The following is a 17946-nucleotide window of genomic DNA, read 5'->3' on the forward strand; positions in this document are numbered from 1 at the left end:
CATCAGATCAACCTGTTTTAATTTCCACTTCTTCCTCTCCCCTTCTTCCCCTCCTCCTCCTCCCATTCTCGACTGTTGCCCCATTCAAGTACAATTACCACCTGCCAACGATTGTCCTGCTTCAACCCATCATGTCAATCCTACAACTGCCCTGATCCGATTACCTTTGACTGAATGGCAAGTCCATGGCGTGTACACAGCCTTATTGCTACTCTACTACAACACACGAGCCTCTCGACACTACGTACTCTCTTGTACACTCCTCTGCCACAACCAGTTGTAACAGCATTCATTGCAGCATTTGCCATTAGCAAGGTCTCCATTGTGTCAAACAGCGTTCTTTATTTGAAACAGCTTGTCTACAGCCTTGTTCACGTGAACAGCAGATAGCCATTAAATAGTAGCAGCCTTATTTACGTGTAGCAACTTGCTTCAATACATGCAACTTTTTATGGATATGGATATGGATGTGGATATGGACATTGGTTTGGTGCATGGGATGGAAGGATATGGACATACACAATGCGTGGAGAAAGAGCCTTGTTCTTATGAATCCATTGACAACTTGACCTTGATGCTATTATGCTGAACGAATGCTGCCTCCAGTTATCGTACTTTACACGCTATTCCAAGGCAGCTGCTATCATCATCCATTCGTGCTACTTGTCAACCAAGTAGAGTCATCATTATCCAACTCTACGCTTACTTTGCATACATTTCGCCATCACGCATCCTAGCACCTCACGTTCATCCATTCACCTTTGCACTACCCACGCTCAAAAGGTAGAAACTTATCAAATGGATGTATCTCCTCCATTGAAGCAATTCGTTGGACCTCTCGATCTATCTCACTTTTGAATGATGTTGGATTAAAGAGTTACTTTGATGAATACTGGATTGCGTTGGACAACCATTTCTAAGTTTCTTTAAGACTTTCCTTTCTCCTGTGTTGGACCTCGTCGTGCGTGGGCACTTGGTGCATATAGATTTATGGCATGGTAAATCAAGATTATCCTCTTATAAATGCTGTGATGATGGAAAAAGAGAGGAAGAGAGAGCGTCTGATTTATTCATTGTGTCTTAAACAAAGGCGATATGTGCACAGCGCAAGTCCTTTTGGAATCCAACATTGCATATGCATCTGCGAAGATAGCTACATCAAAAGAATTATTATGAGTGTGTGCCTCACCCAGTAATATGATTACGTTTTACTTCAATAAAGAGCCCAATAGCATAATACCTCCAACAATGATAATGAAAGTAGGATAACAATGAAACGCTAAAAGTCATTACAAATACTACCACATGGATCACTCACAAAGAGGACTACTCACCATGGCACTTACCAAGGACTTTAAAGGTGTCAGCAATCAAAGAGTGACCATATGAGGGAAGGAAGTGATGCATGATCAAAATGATGGACGACATTGTCTTTTATGTGCAGGTGCATGTGGATACTTTTGTAATCACAAAAGCTTGATGAGCGTATAGAATGATGAAGCAACTTCACAAAGAGCCTTTGATGTAATCGAATGTCCATGGATAAATCAGGTATCAGATAAACAAGGTTGTCATACCCGTCATCAAACAATGACATCCATCCGCCATCACGAATCACTTGCTGTACCCAGTATCCATGACGACGTTCGAAAAGTGTTCGTTACAAAAATATGAGTCAATGACACTTCCATCAACAAACATTGCGCACACGCCTAAATGTTCGTGCCCAACTCGTCAAGCAACATGGTGGGGCTTAAGGTAAGCATGATAGCTTCGACGAGATATGGAGCGACAATTGCTTGAATGGTATTAGTTTCATTTGAAGGGGAGAAACTATGAGCTAATGGATGTGGGGTTGTTATCTACATAGCTGGAACAGCAACGACCCCTACTTGGGATATCAATGCGACCACATTTATTCACAAAGAACACGATTAATGGCAAAAAGGATGCATATTGCATAATTTATTATCACCGAAAAGTAAACACAAAAATGGATGGTATAATGACGATGGTGTGTGCAACAATCTGGGATAGAGGAAAATGGTTAATCGTCGTCGTCCAAGTACTATCAGATATACAGCAAGCAACCCATTCACCCCGGTACCTTTTCACCACGTGAAACTATCAAACGTTAGTGTTTTTATTCTTGTGTCTCATTCTTCATCCTCCAGTAAACTCTGAGTTTAGTGCACGTTCCTTTAGCCGGAACCGAAGTTGCTATTTTACCTATTACACACCTTTCTTCCTGGCACAAAACGCGCCCTATTCGATAACTATCCCTCTTTCTCTCCGCCATTGAACAATGCTATCCCGGCGTCCATTGTTGTTATGGCTTGCATTGCTGCTAGCTCAAAGTTTATCCGTACAAGCCGATGAGACACGCATTGTAAGCACGCCCCTCTTGTTCATTGCCATGTTCCTGCGACCTTTCTCACCAACTCAACACGCATAATCTTTATAGACCAGTGATGACCTCTTTACCACGGCATGCTCTGGCATATGGAGTAAGGACGATGTCCCCGGAAATGACGAGTCCTTTATTAAAGGTACTAGCACATACACATACACGCTAAGACACATCCTCTAAGATATGATCCATAGTGACGCTCGACAACACTTCTCAGGGCAAGACAGCCATGCTTATCTATGAATGGAATGATTTCGATCGCATTGGGATGGTTAATAATGAAACTGGCCAGGTACATTGACAAAAGCAAATTTGGGGAATAGTAGCGGGATGATTTACTTGGCGTGGATCTCATTCATTAGGTGCAATACATCTGCGATGACTATGCTGTCGACAATCACATCTGCGACGCTGTTGACTATGGCACATTTATCGTCAAACAAGATCCCAATGATAACTCATCCATCTTTACCACTGCATTCAGCCTGAAGAAGAACGAGACAGCCATGCCTGAGATTGTGCTATACAAGGTGGATCATACAGGATACTATTGTGTGGCTATCATTCATGCCAATCTTGAGCCTGAGGAAGGTGATCGTTTCGATGCATGGATTGAATGGCGACTTCCCTATGGCAACCTTCCAGCATCCGATTATCCCAAGTTACTGGTAAGGAATATAGCTTTACAAAGGCACATTGTTACGTGTTCACTCAATCGTTGTATAGTTTTATGGTGCATTCTCGATTGCGTATTTGGCTGTAGGTATTGCCTGGGGTATCCAAACTTATCGATTCTGGAACGACATTTTGCCTGTGCAGGTAAGACAAGTGGGATGTAAAAGGAAAGGGCATCAACGGACTAAGTCGCTTTGTAGCACTTTTTATCGGCAACCATATTCTTTCTCATTGTTGAAATGGCCATCAATTGGGGTTTCTGGGAAGCATATAATCAAGCAGGATCGCCTTGTAAGTTCTTCAAAAAAGGATGGTATGACAGCTGCTGACTGTAATCCAACACCAATCATGTAGCATACGGCCTTTTAGCATTGGTGGCATTTATGAACGCTGGCAGAAATAGGTAATGGGAATGGGCAAGGAAAAACGGTCCACATGTGCTCATTTCTTTGTTTACTAGTATGTCATTCTTCATGTTGCTGGTGGTATCCTTGGGATACAGCGTGGTAAAGTGAGTATAAAAACTTTGTTGTATGACCTCTTCTTGTTGCTTATATTATCCATTCATAGGCCAAGTCTTGGATCCACCATGAAAAAATGCGTCGTTCTTGCTGGCACACATTTCTTTTTCGGTGTTATCTACTCTTTGGGTGTGATGTTGCTATCGCCAGGTAGGTATAGGTCATGGTTGTTTATGTGTCATTGTTGACTAAGGAGTACATGTAGAATCGGCTGGATTCATGGTTTTACTGGTTATCTTCCCTCTTGCATTGACCATGTCGGCATTTTACGTGTGGATTTTCAGCTCGCTTACCAATACGATTGCCACGCTAGGTAAATGATTATAGGTGGAAATGATATGTATATACTAGTGCTAAATGTGCAATACATAGAGGTACGCAAGCAACATGTCAAGGCATTGATGTACACAAGGCTTCATCGATTACTCGTTTTCTCGGTGTTTATGGTCATTGTCATTTTCATTCTCAACATGTTTGCCTTTAGCGGACGCAATCAAGTAGACTGGGCTGCTAAAAGCTGGAAATGGCGGTGGATTACCATGGATGGTCTCCTTAATTTGCTCTACTTTGTGGTATTCCTGGTCATTGTTATCTTATGGCGTCCTACAAGCAACAATCAGCGTTATGGTTTGCAACAAATCAGTCAGGATGAAGAGGAAGCTATCGCTCTTGAAAATCAACTTCGTCACGCCGGCTTGGATGCCGATAGCACAGCCATCTTTGATTTGGGAGATGATGACATGAGTGATAACGGTGACCACCACGGCAGCAGCAAAGTGAAGCTCATGACCGTACCCAACCATGAGAACGATCAACATGAATCAAGTAGCAACCATGTCCAAGCATCAAGCAGCAGGGAAAACATCAACAAAAAGGATGATCCTAGCGAAGATGAGGATGATGAGGATGATGGGTAAGAGTATATATAGCGAAATGGATCTACAAGTGAAAGGTACTGATATGGCCCTTTTTTTCTTTATAGACCTGATGATGATGAACGAGCCCATTTGACAAGCAATGCAAGAAAGTAATTGCGAATGTAAAAATATATTGATTTTCTCTCCCAAAACGAATAAATGTATAATCTATATAACGTAAAGGGGATCAATTGGAAGGAAAGGGAAACGAGACATGGAATAGTATCAACGAACGACTGTAGCTGGGAATGGTTTTCCAAGTTTCCATCCTGCTGTACGCCTTATTCGTGGTGATGTATCGCCTGCCACTTCGGCATAAAGTCGAGTCAACTCTCCAACGTAGTACTCCGTTTCTCTGAAGCCGACAGCATTTGGATTAACAACAAGCCGATCCATGGTACTCCTTGGTAAAAAGAGGCCATCCTTTCTTGGGAGCACACGTTGTACACGTTGAGCATGTTCGCGTAGACGTTCAATGAGGACATTACATGATGAGATATAGAATAAACGGCAAGTACGAGATGCTTTGAGAAGGAAGGGTGTATCAAGATATGAAAGCATGAGCTCCACAATTTCAGTTGGTAGACTCGTCCAATGGCTGTTTTGTGTTGGACGTGATGGCGGTGAAGGTGAAGGTGGTGGTTGTGGTTGTAATAGGCTGAGTGTGGTGACCATACGTCCTTCGCGACATCGTTTTGCACGCCATTTAAGCTTTTCCATAATCTTGTGTGCATCATCCACTTTGGTCGAACCCGCTGATTCAATCTCGATACGTCGTGTAGAAAGATGTCGAATCACTTCCAAATGCGACATGTCTGCTGGACCACGACCCAATTTGATAAATTCAGTTTTGAGTGTCTTTTTGGTGATAGCAAGTACGGCAGGCCATAGCTGTGTCTCGGTCATTTGTAATTTGAGTTCTTGTCCAAGTTCGATTGCTTGTTCACCGCCAATGAATGGATATTGCATGAAATGTGTGTTTTGCTGAACTTCCGCCACTTGCTCGGTAGATCCTGGACATACGATAATGAAATAGGCATCGCGCTTCAACAATAACTCGCAAAACTAGGAAGAATGATTCCATATCAATATTGCATATCATCTAATGAAGATCCCTATTACCTTCTTCTGTTCCGGGTCAATGCTTAGTGTCTCGTTTAAGAAAGGATCATAGTATTCGGTCATATCTGGGTCGAGTCCATACAAGTTGAGATAGTGAAGTAGCTGTTGGCAAGCAGGACAATCAGCCCGTTTCAGTGTAATGAGTATCAAGCTGTAATCGGACGCCAATTGCTCCACGTTAACGGGTCGTCCCTTTTGTATAGCCCCCAATGGTCAGCATTCTACTTTTGCAATGGCGTCATGTGTTGGGAGTACCTGCAAGTCGAGAAGCTCTTTCCTAGGAAACGAGCGAGGAGCCGTTGCCATAGTATGAAATGATGCTTGAAAGTCGATATCAGGATTGAACAATGGTGTATCCATGGTATGAGTGGAAGGGAAAAGGGGGAGGAAAGAAAGAGAGAGAGGATCGGATCGTCACAGCAACAAACATAGCGGTGAAACTGAGCTCATCCTAGAATCACTGTTTGTGTCATGCAACTACAATTCCGACACACATACGTTCATCTCCTGTCGATCATCCTTTATTCTACGGGCTACTTTTATAGGAACATTTGGACATAAGAAGAATGAATACGATATGATTACAGATGCTGGTGCGGAGGGCGGGTTTATTCTTGTGGCAAAACTTGGCATTTTTTTGTTGATGCAAGAAAGAGAGAATGATGGGATAGAGAGAAAAGAAAAAAAAGACACAATTAAAACACAAAACGTGGATGGTGTGTTGTACACGTCTAATTGGAAACCAAGTAGTTCAATCGTTCGGCAATGGAGAGCTGGGTACGGGTGACGTTGGCGAGGTAGACAACCATCAAAAGATCTTGCAAATGAGAGTTGAACATCTTCTCGAATGATGCATTATCCAACTTGGGAACAACAGACACAGTATCCATGATATAACGACCAATAGCATTGTTGGGCTTCTCCTTACCAGCCTTTAAGAGCATAGATCTCAATAAGTATATGATCCCCCAATATCCACTCAATCCTATCTCTTTTCCTTACCAAAACGCTCTCGACGTATTCGCTGATTCTCTGCAAGAGTTCTTGTAATTTGCTGATGGCAACTTCCAAATGATCCATATCAGAAAGGAGATTTGCGGTACGGCTTTCAGTAGACTTGGCAGATGCAAGCATATCCACTAATGATTGGAAAATGTCAATTTTGATTCATCCAATACCCATTGATATAGCCTTACATCCACTACGTTCAGCATCCAAGTACTTGATCTCGCATGGGACTGGAAGATACATGCAATCACCAGGCTTTGTGGAGAATCCAACGGGTGCACTAAAACACGTTGATTGATTGTCATGTCAGCCTTCCATCAAGATAAGCTGTGTATATGATCCTCACCATGTGTATGCTCGCATGCCCACATCGTCACTCTTGAACAACATTTCGGTATCAATAGTAAGTTGAATAGGTCGGAAAGGAGTTGTATCTTGGCTAAAGAAGGTGTGGAGAGGAGCGCTGGATGGCGATACACCAGGGCCAGCAGTGTACCAGCCCAAGATAGTTTCTTGGGGATTGACTCTTAGGTGCAAGTCGTGCATGCTGCTGTAATGCTCCTTGTCAAGAACAATTTGGGATTCCTCTTCAGTGTAGATCACGCTGAATGCGTTGCGAATTTCCACTTCGGTGCCATCGGGGCTACGAGCACCAAGAAGGGCGCCAACGACCTTGTTCTGTTGCTCATCGCGACGCAAAAACTGATCGAGAACGGAAAAGAGAACGACAGGGCTGACTGTGCAAGTGAATGGTCGTTGATAAGGTGCCGTGGAAGAATTGCCAACTGAGACGTGTAGAGCTTCCATAATGAGCGTTGTGTTGGGAGGGAAAAGAAGGCCTTTGTTCTTGCCAAAACGAAAAAAGTTGTTGTATTGAAACGCAGTCCCGAGATCCAATCGGACACACGCACACACACACACACACACGCACACGCACTGAGTCGGCTGTCGGTGTCAATATACTACGTAATGTGGTTGCGCGTATGCCACCTCCTCCTGCTACTCTTTTCTCTATTGCATATTCCACACCAATATGGCCACCTTGGAAGACAAATCCTTATGGGAAAACCAAGAAGCCGACGATGAAGTCGAACAAGAAATTCGCCGCTTAGCTCCAGAGGAAATCAACAACAGGACTAGACTACTGGAAAATGATATCAAGGTATGTGCAATGAGTAACCCACACACACACACACACACATTGAGAACACGTCTCCCAACTCACCTCCATTACACCCCTCCCTCTAGGTCATGAAATCAGAAGTGGTACGCTTACAGCACGAGCAGACTGCCATGCGTGAACGCATCAAGGACAACAAGGAGAAAATCAAGTTGAACAAGCAGCTTCCATACTTGGTCAGCAATGTCATCGAGGTTAGATTTCTCTTCAGCAATCAGCAACCCACCACGTAGGGTATACCTTTCTGTTTCTCTGATATCGTTTCTCCACTTTAGCTCCTCGATGTCGATCCTGAACCAGATGAGGAAGAGGGTGCAAACGTTGACCTTGACTCACGACGCAAAGGCAAATGTGCTGTTATCAGAACATCTACGCGACAGGTACATCACGTGATTTGAAGAAGCTATTGTTAAGGAGCATGTGCATTAATCATATACATTGCATTAGACTGTATTCTTGCCATTGATTGGTCTTGTTGATCCTGAAACTCTCAAACCTGGCGACCTTATCGGTGTGAACAAGGATAGTTTCTTGATCTTGGATACATTACCTGCAGAGTAAGTGATAGGAAAGGATGACGATGGAGGCCCATGGCTCATCTTTGATAAATTAGGTATGATTCCCGAGTAAAGGCTATGGAGGTGGATGAGAAACCTACAGAGGATTACAACGACATTGGTGGTCTGGATAAGCAAATCGAAGAATTGGTGGAGGCTGTTGTACTTCCCATGACACATGCCGATCGTTTCAAGAATATTGGTATTCGGCCGCCAAAGGGTGTTTTGATGTATGGTCCCCCTGGTACTGGCAAGACCCTACTTGCAAGAGCTTGTGCAGCACAAACCAACTCAACCTATCTCAAACTTGCTGGTCCACAACTTGTACAGGTAAATACATATAACCCAACATTATTCATTGGAAGGGAAAAACCATGTTGCTCATCGCCGTGATTATTATTATTATTAGATGTTTATTGGTGATGGTGCAAAGCTGGTGCGTGATGCTTTCAACTTGGCCAAAGAAAAGGCACCTTCTATTATCTTCATTGATGAATTGGATGCTGTCGGTACAAAGCGTTTCGACTCTGAAAAATCGGGTGATCGTGAAGTACAGCGTACCATGTTGGAGCTTTTGAATCAGCTGGATGGTTTTTCATCAGATGATCGTATCAAGGTGATTGCTGCCACCAACCGTATTGATATCCTCGATCCTGCATTGCTTCGGTCAGGGCGTCTTGATCGTAAGATTGAATTCCCATTGCCAAACGAAGAAGCTCGTGCACGTATTCTCCAGATCCACTCTCGTAAGATGAACGTCAGCAAGGATGTCAACTTTGAAGAATTGTCTCGATGCTGTGACGAATTCAATGGTGCTCAATGCAAGGCTGTTTGTGTTGAGAGTAAGTTTTATCGATATGTGATATGGATGCAATGCACATGGTACTTACAAGGGATGGTATTTTAGGTGGTATGTTGGCCCTTCGGCGAGGAGCTGTTGAAATCTCTCATGAGGACTTTATGGATGCTATTCAAGAAGTACAAGCAAAGAAGAAAATGTCGCTTCAATACTATGCGTAATAAACACCAACATCTCTTTTGCGTCATTCCCCAATATGTGAGACACCATGAGACAATAGATTGGATGGCCTCGGTGAATTTGCTACATCAACCTATGCTCCTTTTCTTTCTTTTTCTCTTTATACACAATAAACAAATATCAGAATGAATGGTCGAGGAGGTGGTGGAGGTGGAGAAGGGTAGGAGTAAAGGAATTGCAATAGGGTTGCCATGGAAATAACCATGCGCTGTATCTAGGATATTTCACCTTTCTGCCACAGACAATGACGTGCTATGGTTACCGTCACCTGAGAAGCGAATATCCACACCACCATTGTCACCGCAAGTTGAACAATGGTTTCAACCATCACGTAGTACGACAATGCACAGTATCCAAAGCGAGAGAACACACACATCATCCACATCCGCTACATCAAAGATACCCTGGAGACAACGATGGAAAAGCCGAATTCACCAGCGACTTCCCAACAAACGAATCATACGACGTGTACTGAAATGCAGCTTGGCTTACTTTTTAGCAACGCTATTTATCTTGATCAAACCTGTGGCTAATGCACTTGGACCAGCACCATTTTTATGTGCCACAGGGATGCTGTTTAGCCATCCTGGGAGAACCGTAGGTGCACAAGTGGATACTACAGCGATGGCATGTATGGGGATTCTATTGTCAGTTGCCTATGGAATGGGTGGTGTTGCCGTATCAGCTTCTGGACATCGGCCGTATACATGCATATTTCTATTTTGTGGTATCTTTACAGCTTCTGCTTTACGACAACAATGGCCACGCTTCTTTTTCTTTTCATTGCACTTTATGGTGTTGCAAATCTTTATCTTGACAGCATTGGGACCCAATTTGATACTCCCACTAAAATACGGAATTCCCATGCTCATTGGATGTGGTGTATCTCTTCTCGTCAACCTTGTAGTATGGCCCGAATCTGCTACCGACAATCTTGGTATACTTAAGACATCATCCATTCTTGTTATGGTTGTAATAATGTATCATTTATGTATTACTTTAGGACGCACGATTCAAGAGACCATGCAAAACTGCCGAGAAACGCTGATCGCCCTTACAGAACAATTCTTTTTGAGCCCAACAGCGGAACCCATGGATCAGCGATCCATTGATCAGCTCGTCGAAAAGATGCGTAAAACCATGACCAAGATGCGTGGTGCCTATCGAGAAGCAAAATACGAGATCTCATATACCTATGTTCGCCCACAAGAGTTGCTGGAATTACGCAAAGCGCTAGAGCGTATTGTCAATCACCTTGGTGCCTTGAGTGGATCATTGCGTGCAGAGCGTCAAATCTTTGGCCGAGAATACGATGTCGATGCTATTGTCAAGAGAAATCGAAGACGTACCGACAATCGACTCATTTTGTACAATTATCTCGAGCGTTTGCGTGACCCACTTACTCGCTTGTCAAATGAATGTGCTGAGATGCTGCAATACCTTGTGGACGAGTTTGATGAAGAGAAGCAGGAGAGCATTAACAATAGCGACAAGCGTCCTGAACAACCAACGATCCATCTGCAGGATTTTGATAATGAGGAGAAAGAACGGATTTGCTCGCTGCATCTACGAGAAGAACTTTTTCTTGTGGTCTTTTTCATTTTCTCTTTACGTCAGGTGGCTAAGGAGCTTGAGACAATGGCAACATCATTCCAAGAGTTGCTTGAAAGACGAGGCAACAGGAAATCGCTTTACTTTCCCAAACCCATTAGCAAACGATGGCTGCTCAAATACATCTTTACAAGCAATTATCAAAGCACACGTGACAAAGGAGGCTATACACATGGTAAACAAACCTATACTACAACTGCAATGATCCTCCATGGCTCATTTTTTTATGTATCTCATCATACATAGCATCCTTGGAGCGCTATCTACGTCCTGAAGAACATGATCAACAACGAAACGCTCGCACTCAAGAGCTTGATCTCGAACGCAACATCACACGAGCTTCTATTGCTACACAACAAGAAAACAGCAATGCACAACAAGCTATACCCACAGCAAAGATGAAGCGATGCAAACATAGAGAATGGGTGCTTCACTTTCGATACAAGTTGTGGCTGCTGTTGAAACACATAACCAAGTACGAATTCAAGTTTGCACTCAAAATGGCTGTTGCTGTAACAGCGCTCTGTACACCAGCATTTGTTCCATGGACGGCTTCTTGGTTTGCACAAGATCGTGCACAATGGGCTGCTGTCACCGTAAGTGGTACTTGAAAACATGATGTAGCATACTTTTAGCTAACATGGCATATAGGTAGTAGCTATCATGAATCCCACAAGGTAGGTTACTATTGTTGGTATTTGTGAAAAGCGCATGTAACTCACCACACTGGATAGTGGAGGAACATTGCATGCTAGCTTGTGGCGTATCATCGGAACGATTATCGGCGCTTTAGTTGGATGGGCAGCATTAGAGACTGGGCAAGGGAGTGCCTATGTATTGGGCCTTTTTGCTGCATTATTGGGTACGTGTATATGAAATGATGAAATCCCATGTCATTGACCACTTGCTTTGCTTAGCTATTCCGTTTTTCTATATTCACCTTGGAAGCACCTACAATAAAGTCGGCATCGTGGTTCTAATAACATACGTCGCATTGCCACTCGTTCACTATGCCCTACCATCTGGCTCGATAGAAGACTCAATATGGTATTTAATATTAAACGCAAACCCAAAACAAGCTATGAAAACTCATACGCTCTTTTCACCATAGGAAACGATTCGCAGCGGTCATCGTTGGTATCATTGGTAAGCTATATACGTGAAGAAGGAATGGATATGAACCCAACGTTTACTAATTGCCCATCATCCTCCCATGTATAGTATCCATGATCCTCAACTCGTAAGTACAGCGTACTCGAAACCCCATTTGCTGTAAGCTCACTAATGCAATAGACTCGTTTGGCCGTTTCTTGCTCGTCACGCGACTCGTAGATCAGTCTCAGCTATAGTGCGACGATTGGGAGAGCATTACACATTTTTGGTTGGCACATTTTTATACCACGATCCACAAGAACCTCCTTCCGATGCCGAAGTCAAACGCAGTCGTAAGCTGGAAGGCAAGATTCAAAATTCCATCACAGCAACTTATATCCTATTGGAGTTGACAGACCACGAGCCAAGGTAAGCTTTGGTTGCCAGGCAACCTTCCAAGGATGACATCCTATACTCATCAAAATCTTTGTTGTTGCAAGATTAAAGGGTCCCTTCCCCAAATTATTTTATCAAGAGATTCTCAATTCATGTCAAACTATTCTGGATCTACTTGGATGTATGCGTTCTACGTTGTTGCATATGCCAGCCGTTGTCAAAAGGGAACTTTGCAGTGAAGAGGTCCATGCCGACCGCCGCGATATGGTATTGTGTAACATGACACATTTCATGCAGGAACAATCAAATAACATGGATCATGTGAATCGACATATATAGGTAGCGGCCATCATGCTATACTTTTATGCCATTTCCAGCACGCTTCAGACCAAAATCCCATTGCCAGTATACCTACCCTCGATGCGTGCAGCTCGTATGCGACTCATCCATCATCGACGTGAGGCAACAGATCAGCGTGTCAAATTCCGTAACATGACGTGGTATGCTATGGCAAACTGCTCAGAGGAAATTGTTGAAGAACTAGAACACCTCACTCGGTTGGTTCGTTTTATACTTGGCGATCCCACATTTGCTGAGCGTGCGAAACGCATGGAAGCACCCATCGCTCTCACTGAAATCCATAGCAATCATGCGTAATAGTAGTAGATTCGGAAACAAAAAATGTGCATGTTATATGTGTAAAACGAGAAATGGGTCAAGGGAGAGAGGGAGATAGGTACAAAAGAGTGCTATATGTATGCTATGCTATGATTCTTATCTTCCACGGCCTAATGCCTTCATCAATTGTGACATGTCTGGCATACCGCCACCTCCTCCACCACGGCCAGCACCACCTCCAAACATGCCTCCCATTTGTCGAGCCATATTTTGTAGACCTTGCATACCACCGACTTGCTGAAGCATCTCTGGAGGAATCATGTTGGCCATTTGTTGTTGCATACGTGCCATGTTGGCCATTTGATTGGGATTGGCTCTTCGTGGATCAGTTGGCATGTTGCTCAATAAACCGCCCTTGCCACCCATCGTCTTGACCATCTGAGCAAACTTGGTATATTGTTTCAAAATCTCTTCCACCTCATGTACGCTTGTTCCAGAACCTTGAGCTACTCGCATAATTCGTGATCGCTCCTTTTCGAAGGCTTTGTTGTCACCATCCAATTCGGCATCCGTCATGCTGTCCATAATACACATCATGCGCTTGAAACGTCGGCTGGTTTCTTCTTCAGATCCTGCCATCATATCGGCTGGCATACCAGGTATACTACCCATCAACTAGAATTCCTTTCTATTAATACCTCCTTCGTTACACGACTAGTATCCTTCGTTTTACCTTGGAAAGAGGGCCCATCTTGGAGATTTGTTGCAATTGATCATACATGTCTCGAAGAGAATATTTACCTAAAGAATAAAAGGCAAGGCGGTTATTGCATTGATTGTGTAAAGGCACTATGCATAAACATACCCGACTCAAGGTTCTTCATCAAGTTCTTGTTTTGATCCAACTTCATATCCTGCACCTTTTCCACCAAATCTCGCATATCGCCCATGCCAAGCATCTTTCTGACAAAGGGTTTGGGCTCGAAACGATCCAAATCATGCAAGTGTTCACCGGTACCAATAAAGATAATTGGACTTTGTGTTGCAGCAACGCTGATTGATAACATTTGGTCAGAGAGGGAGAGGAAAAAAGTCATTCGCCAATGGGGCCCCCATCACAATTCAACTTACGCAGAAATAGCACCACCACCCTTGGCATGGCCATCCATCTTTGTGAGAATGATAGAACCAAAGTTGGCAGCTTCCTTGAATGCCTTGGATTGACCTTCAGCTGCTTGACCAATAGTACCATCCATCACGAATACAGTAGAATCAGGTTGCTATATGTTGAAAACGCATCAATCAATATCCACTCTTGATCAATCATGCATTGATCCACGAAACGTACCACAGCAGCAGCAATTTGTTTCATTTCTTCAAATAATTCGGCTTCTTGCTTGTGACGACCCGATGTATCAACAATGATGATTTCAAACTTGTCAGCCTTGAATTTGTCAACACCTTCTTGTGCAATGGCAACTGGATCAGCTTCTGAGTAACTATACAAGCAAGTGTCAATCATTCTTCAAGCCCATCAAAGACTCACACAACCAATGACAACATTTACCTGCCATAATAAGGGATCTTGGCCTTGGTAGCATTTTGCTTAAGCTGATCAAAAGCACCGGCACGGAAAGTATCGGCACACACCAATGCCGTTTTCCAGCCTTTCCGCTGATAATGGGAAGCCAACTTTGTACACGTGGTCGTTTTACCGGCACCTTGAAGACCAACCATCATGAACACATTGGGTCGATGCTTGACAGGCTTATAAGGTTCTACACCGGGATCCACCAGCTGGAAGAGCTCATCCATCACAGCCTAATATGCATTATGAGATATACATGATCCTCTCTCTCAATGGTGTATATCGACACTATACCTTTTCAATAACACGTTTCTTATTGACACCACCTCCAAGCTCTTCCAAGTTGACAGTCTTCTTGACGTTGCCCCGTAACCGTTGCACTAGCATGACGTTGACATCGGCTGCGAGCAATGCGGAACAAATGCCCTTGAGGATGGAATCGAGCACCTAACAACGTAGGGTGATCTCGTCGTTAGTTGTGTGTGTTTGGAATGGTTGGATGTAAGGACTGGTTGCTTACTTGCTCATCAATGACAGGAGCCTTGTTCAATTCGAGCAAGGCAGAGTTGATCTTGCGACCCAAATCGGCTAACACCATGGTGCTGAATGGAGAGGGTTGGAAAAGCGGGGGGAAGACAAGAGCGTATTGCTGTTTTTGTGTGAGTGGATAATTGTCTCTTTGTCCGACTCGGATATCGCTCTCGCAGTATGCACATCAAACCAATGCCCCAATTACACGTTGCTCACTGTAGCATTAGATGTATCTTTATAAGCGTAGAATGATCTAGATTTGTTCCTTCAATGTATCCAATAAATCAATGATGCCCATCAATGTACGCTCCACTGTAGGTGGCACATGGACACCAGTGCCCTTTCTAAGAGTCATTGTAAGCATGATCTTGCATATCTCCATCGATAGTCGTATCCGCCCCACAACATTGAAATATGATAATGACCGTAATTGCTGCTGAAGCTCATATAAGTTTAACAAATCATCACGAATAGCAGTATAGCATCGACGTGTACCTATAGAAAGCATTAATAAGAGGATCGTATCATCACAGCAGCCGTGTATATACTCGTCATCACATACGTGTCAGCACATGGTGCACGTTACGCAATCCTACTTCCATTCGATCCAGCAAGTAATTATCCACATCGTCATCAGTACCACGAACAACACCTAAAATTCGATTCATTATGTTACGTTTGCCTCTTAGAAGACAACCTGATCCACCCTCTTTAGTGCTTACATAATAGTGCCCTTAACGCTTGAAACTCTCCCGCCATCATGTCCTCATACGCCTTTTCGGATTGAGTAAATGCAATGACATCGACATAGTAGCCTATTCTACCTGATAAAGCATTCGTTCAAACACGTCGCCTGCATATTCAATGTTGTCTTCTTCTTGATCATGATCCAGCAAAGGCATGGTAAAGCGTGCCAAATCATATTTTCGCCGAGCAATTGGATCACCGAGAGTTTCATAAGCTTCCTTTACCACTTGGAGGAGGAGATGTGTGAGCTGATGGATACTTCTTTATCACTAACTTACATTGAAAACATTCGGTGGCAGGTGGATAGCAAGGTACAAATTTGTCAGGGTGGCACCAGCGGCTCGTCTAATATATGCATGATGAATTATTATGCAATGTAAGTACATCCTTGCATGTGCTTGTCGTTTATGCTTTTTTGGATAATATTGGCTATCCACTCTAGAAACCCCGGAATCTTACCCGAATGTAAGCCTGTCGGATCTCTTGAGTTGTGGCATCTGGTTCAATATCCAGCACTTGATAATAATCTGTGCTGACTGCCAAGATCTCGTCTACTTGCGTTTCCATCTTATTCCTCTAGTGGGCCCCTGAATAAGAACAATAAGAGAAGAAGTGAAAGAAAGGGAGGAGAAGAAAACAAAAGAATTAAATTAGATCCAGTGCAGTTATCATAAACGATGATATTTATTGACGATGACATGAACAATAAGAGAAGCAAGGGCGTTGGGAGACTAGCAGGCTGAATCGTAACAACATTCCTCGCTTGCTTGCTTTATCACTATATTAGTCATTGTAATTTGATGGCTACTTTTCATCATTATCCCATACAAGATGATTAATTCAGGGATTGAAAACCTCCGGAGTAGTAGTATTGCACAGCTACATAGATGGCCCATTATCAGTGGGCATAAGAACTCTATTAGATCATTATCATCTATATCGTAAGAGGGAGATACGATGCTTAATATGAAAATTGAGGTGATCAAGGGTTCAGCGCTTTTCATTACTCTATGCCGACGTGCGAATCAGTACCTTTCCTCTGAAGGCGATTGCTTAAAGCAACGTGCGGAATGATCACTCATCCCATAATGAAGGTACCGCCTTGGTATACAACTCATCACGTGCACGTATGTTGTGGCTGATACATTTTCATTTTCTTTTGATACTGGCACGCTGATAAGGATGATGCCAGATGATGGTGGACTCGGCTGGGTTATAGCTGACAACACTTGCGTGCATAATGGATGGCTTAGAATTTACCGCTTTGCCCTGTGCACGCACGCACACACACACTCTTACTTTTATTCACATACCCCCACACTCGATCGCCAATGGGCAAAAGCGCAAAATTCTACAAGCGGCCAACCCGCAAAGAGAAGGAATCAAGGACATTGAACAAGGTGGCCGATCCAGCGGCGAGTGTACAGAAAAAGACAAAGCAAAAGAGTGGAAAGAAAATGGAGATTGTCACCACGGCTACCGTTGCCATGGAGGTTGATCCACCTGCCAACAAGAAAGTCAAGAAGCATGCAAGCGACAATGACAAGCCTGACTACGTTGACCTCTTTTCAGGAAAGAAGACATATAAGAAGGTTCCCCCAAAACGCAAATAAAGTGGTCAAGTTGTTATAGTACTACGGGCTCAGCATGAATTTGACTTTTTACCGAATGACAAAGAATGAAAAGGAGAGGCACATGGGAGAGGAGGATGCTATGAGGAAAAGGAAAAGGCGTATGCAACGAAAAGGGTAATGTGTCCGCGGCTTTGATGATCAGCATTCTTGCATGCGCATTGCGTAGCAACAAACCAGAAGCGACCACATGGAAGGATGGTCATCTGTAACAGGGGAGTGACATGTCTTGGTTTTCTTTTGAAATGTGACACACGCATGCGCACACGGACATAATCAGAGAGAGGTGCTGCTGACGAAAGG

General features: G+C 43.5%; 8 protein-coding genes across 8 annotated transcripts; 4 read left to right on the top strand and 4 right to left on the bottom strand.

Moving 5' to 3' along the window:
• Positions 1 to 2305: 2305 nt before the first annotated feature.
• O0I10_006594 (uncharacterized protein) lies at positions 2306 to 4637 on the top strand (the record flags this gene model as incomplete). Its single annotated transcript, XM_058486621.1, has 12 exons — positions 2306 to 2389; positions 2465 to 2549; positions 2605 to 2702; positions 2773 to 3078; positions 3137 to 3229; positions 3286 to 3376; positions 3440 to 3488; positions 3546 to 3596; positions 3656 to 3756; positions 3812 to 3919; positions 3979 to 4519; positions 4589 to 4637. 12 exons carry the CDS (start codon positions 2306 to 2308, stop codon positions 4635 to 4637), a joined length of 1656 nt encoding a protein of 551 aa, XP_058342692.1.
• Positions 4638 to 4748: 111 nt separating this feature from the next.
• On the bottom strand, positions 4749 to 6005 carry O0I10_006595 (uncharacterized protein; the record flags this gene model as incomplete). The annotated part of the gene is made up of 3 exons (XM_058486622.1): positions 4749 to 5588; positions 5646 to 5837; positions 5901 to 6005. The coding sequence occupies 3 exons, from the start codon at positions 6003 to 6005 to the stop codon at positions 4749 to 4751; spliced, it is 1137 nt and encodes a 378-aa protein (XP_058342693.1).
• Positions 6006 to 6376: 371 nt separating this feature from the next.
• On the bottom strand, positions 6377 to 7460 carry O0I10_006596 (uncharacterized protein; the record flags this gene model as incomplete). Its single annotated transcript, XM_058486623.1, has 4 exons — positions 6377 to 6577; positions 6648 to 6784; positions 6842 to 6933; positions 7000 to 7460. The coding sequence occupies 4 exons, from the start codon at positions 7458 to 7460 to the stop codon at positions 6377 to 6379; spliced, it is 891 nt and encodes a 296-aa protein (XP_058342694.1).
• A 226-nt stretch (positions 7461 to 7686) lies between these two features.
• On the top strand, positions 7687 to 9410 carry O0I10_006597 (26S protease regulatory subunit 6A-B; the record flags this gene model as incomplete). The annotated part of the gene is made up of 7 exons (XM_058486624.1): positions 7687 to 7815; positions 7902 to 8027; positions 8109 to 8213; positions 8281 to 8390; positions 8447 to 8720; positions 8800 to 9232; positions 9298 to 9410. 7 exons carry the CDS (start codon positions 7687 to 7689, stop codon positions 9408 to 9410), a joined length of 1290 nt encoding a protein of 429 aa, XP_058342695.1.
• A 144-nt stretch (positions 9411 to 9554) lies between these two features.
• Positions 9555 to 13185, top strand: O0I10_006598 (uncharacterized protein; the record flags this gene model as incomplete). The annotated part of the gene is made up of 12 exons (XM_058486625.1): positions 9555 to 9589; positions 9648 to 10366; positions 10433 to 11215; positions 11287 to 11636; positions 11692 to 11717; positions 11775 to 11902; positions 11958 to 12087; positions 12152 to 12186; positions 12262 to 12280; positions 12334 to 12561; positions 12633 to 12795; positions 12868 to 13185. The coding sequence occupies 12 exons, from the start codon at positions 9555 to 9557 to the stop codon at positions 13183 to 13185; spliced, it is 2934 nt and encodes a 977-aa protein (XP_058342696.1).
• Positions 13186 to 13302: 117 nt separating this feature from the next.
• Positions 13303 to 15332, bottom strand: O0I10_006599 (uncharacterized protein; the record flags this gene model as incomplete). The annotated part of the gene is made up of 8 exons (XM_058486626.1): positions 13303 to 13821; positions 13880 to 13947; positions 14012 to 14199; positions 14278 to 14426; positions 14495 to 14645; positions 14714 to 14967; positions 15029 to 15181; positions 15255 to 15332. 8 exons carry the CDS (start codon positions 15330 to 15332, stop codon positions 13303 to 13305), a joined length of 1560 nt encoding a protein of 519 aa, XP_058342697.1.
• A 186-nt stretch (positions 15333 to 15518) lies between these two features.
• On the bottom strand, positions 15519 to 16579 carry O0I10_006600 (uncharacterized protein; the record flags this gene model as incomplete). The annotated part of the gene is made up of 6 exons (XM_058486627.1): positions 15519 to 15760; positions 15828 to 15917; positions 15988 to 16039; positions 16090 to 16238; positions 16291 to 16357; positions 16472 to 16579. 6 exons carry the CDS (start codon positions 16577 to 16579, stop codon positions 15519 to 15521), a joined length of 708 nt encoding a protein of 235 aa, XP_058342698.1.
• A 764-nt stretch (positions 16580 to 17343) lies between these two features.
• On the top strand, positions 17344 to 17625 carry O0I10_006601 (uncharacterized protein; the record flags this gene model as incomplete). The annotated part of the gene is made up of 1 exon (XM_058486628.1): positions 17344 to 17625. The coding sequence occupies one exon, from the start codon at positions 17344 to 17346 to the stop codon at positions 17623 to 17625; it is 282 nt and encodes a 93-aa protein (XP_058342699.1).
• Between the last annotated feature and the right edge of the window lie 321 nt (positions 17626 to 17946).

This window comes from Lichtheimia ornata, assembly GCF_029851405.1.
Source record: "Lichtheimia ornata isolate CBS 291.66 chromosome Unknown scaffold00029, whole genome shotgun sequence".
NCBI lineage: Eukaryota > Fungi > Mucoromycota > Mucoromycetes > Mucorales > Lichtheimiaceae > Lichtheimia > Lichtheimia ornata.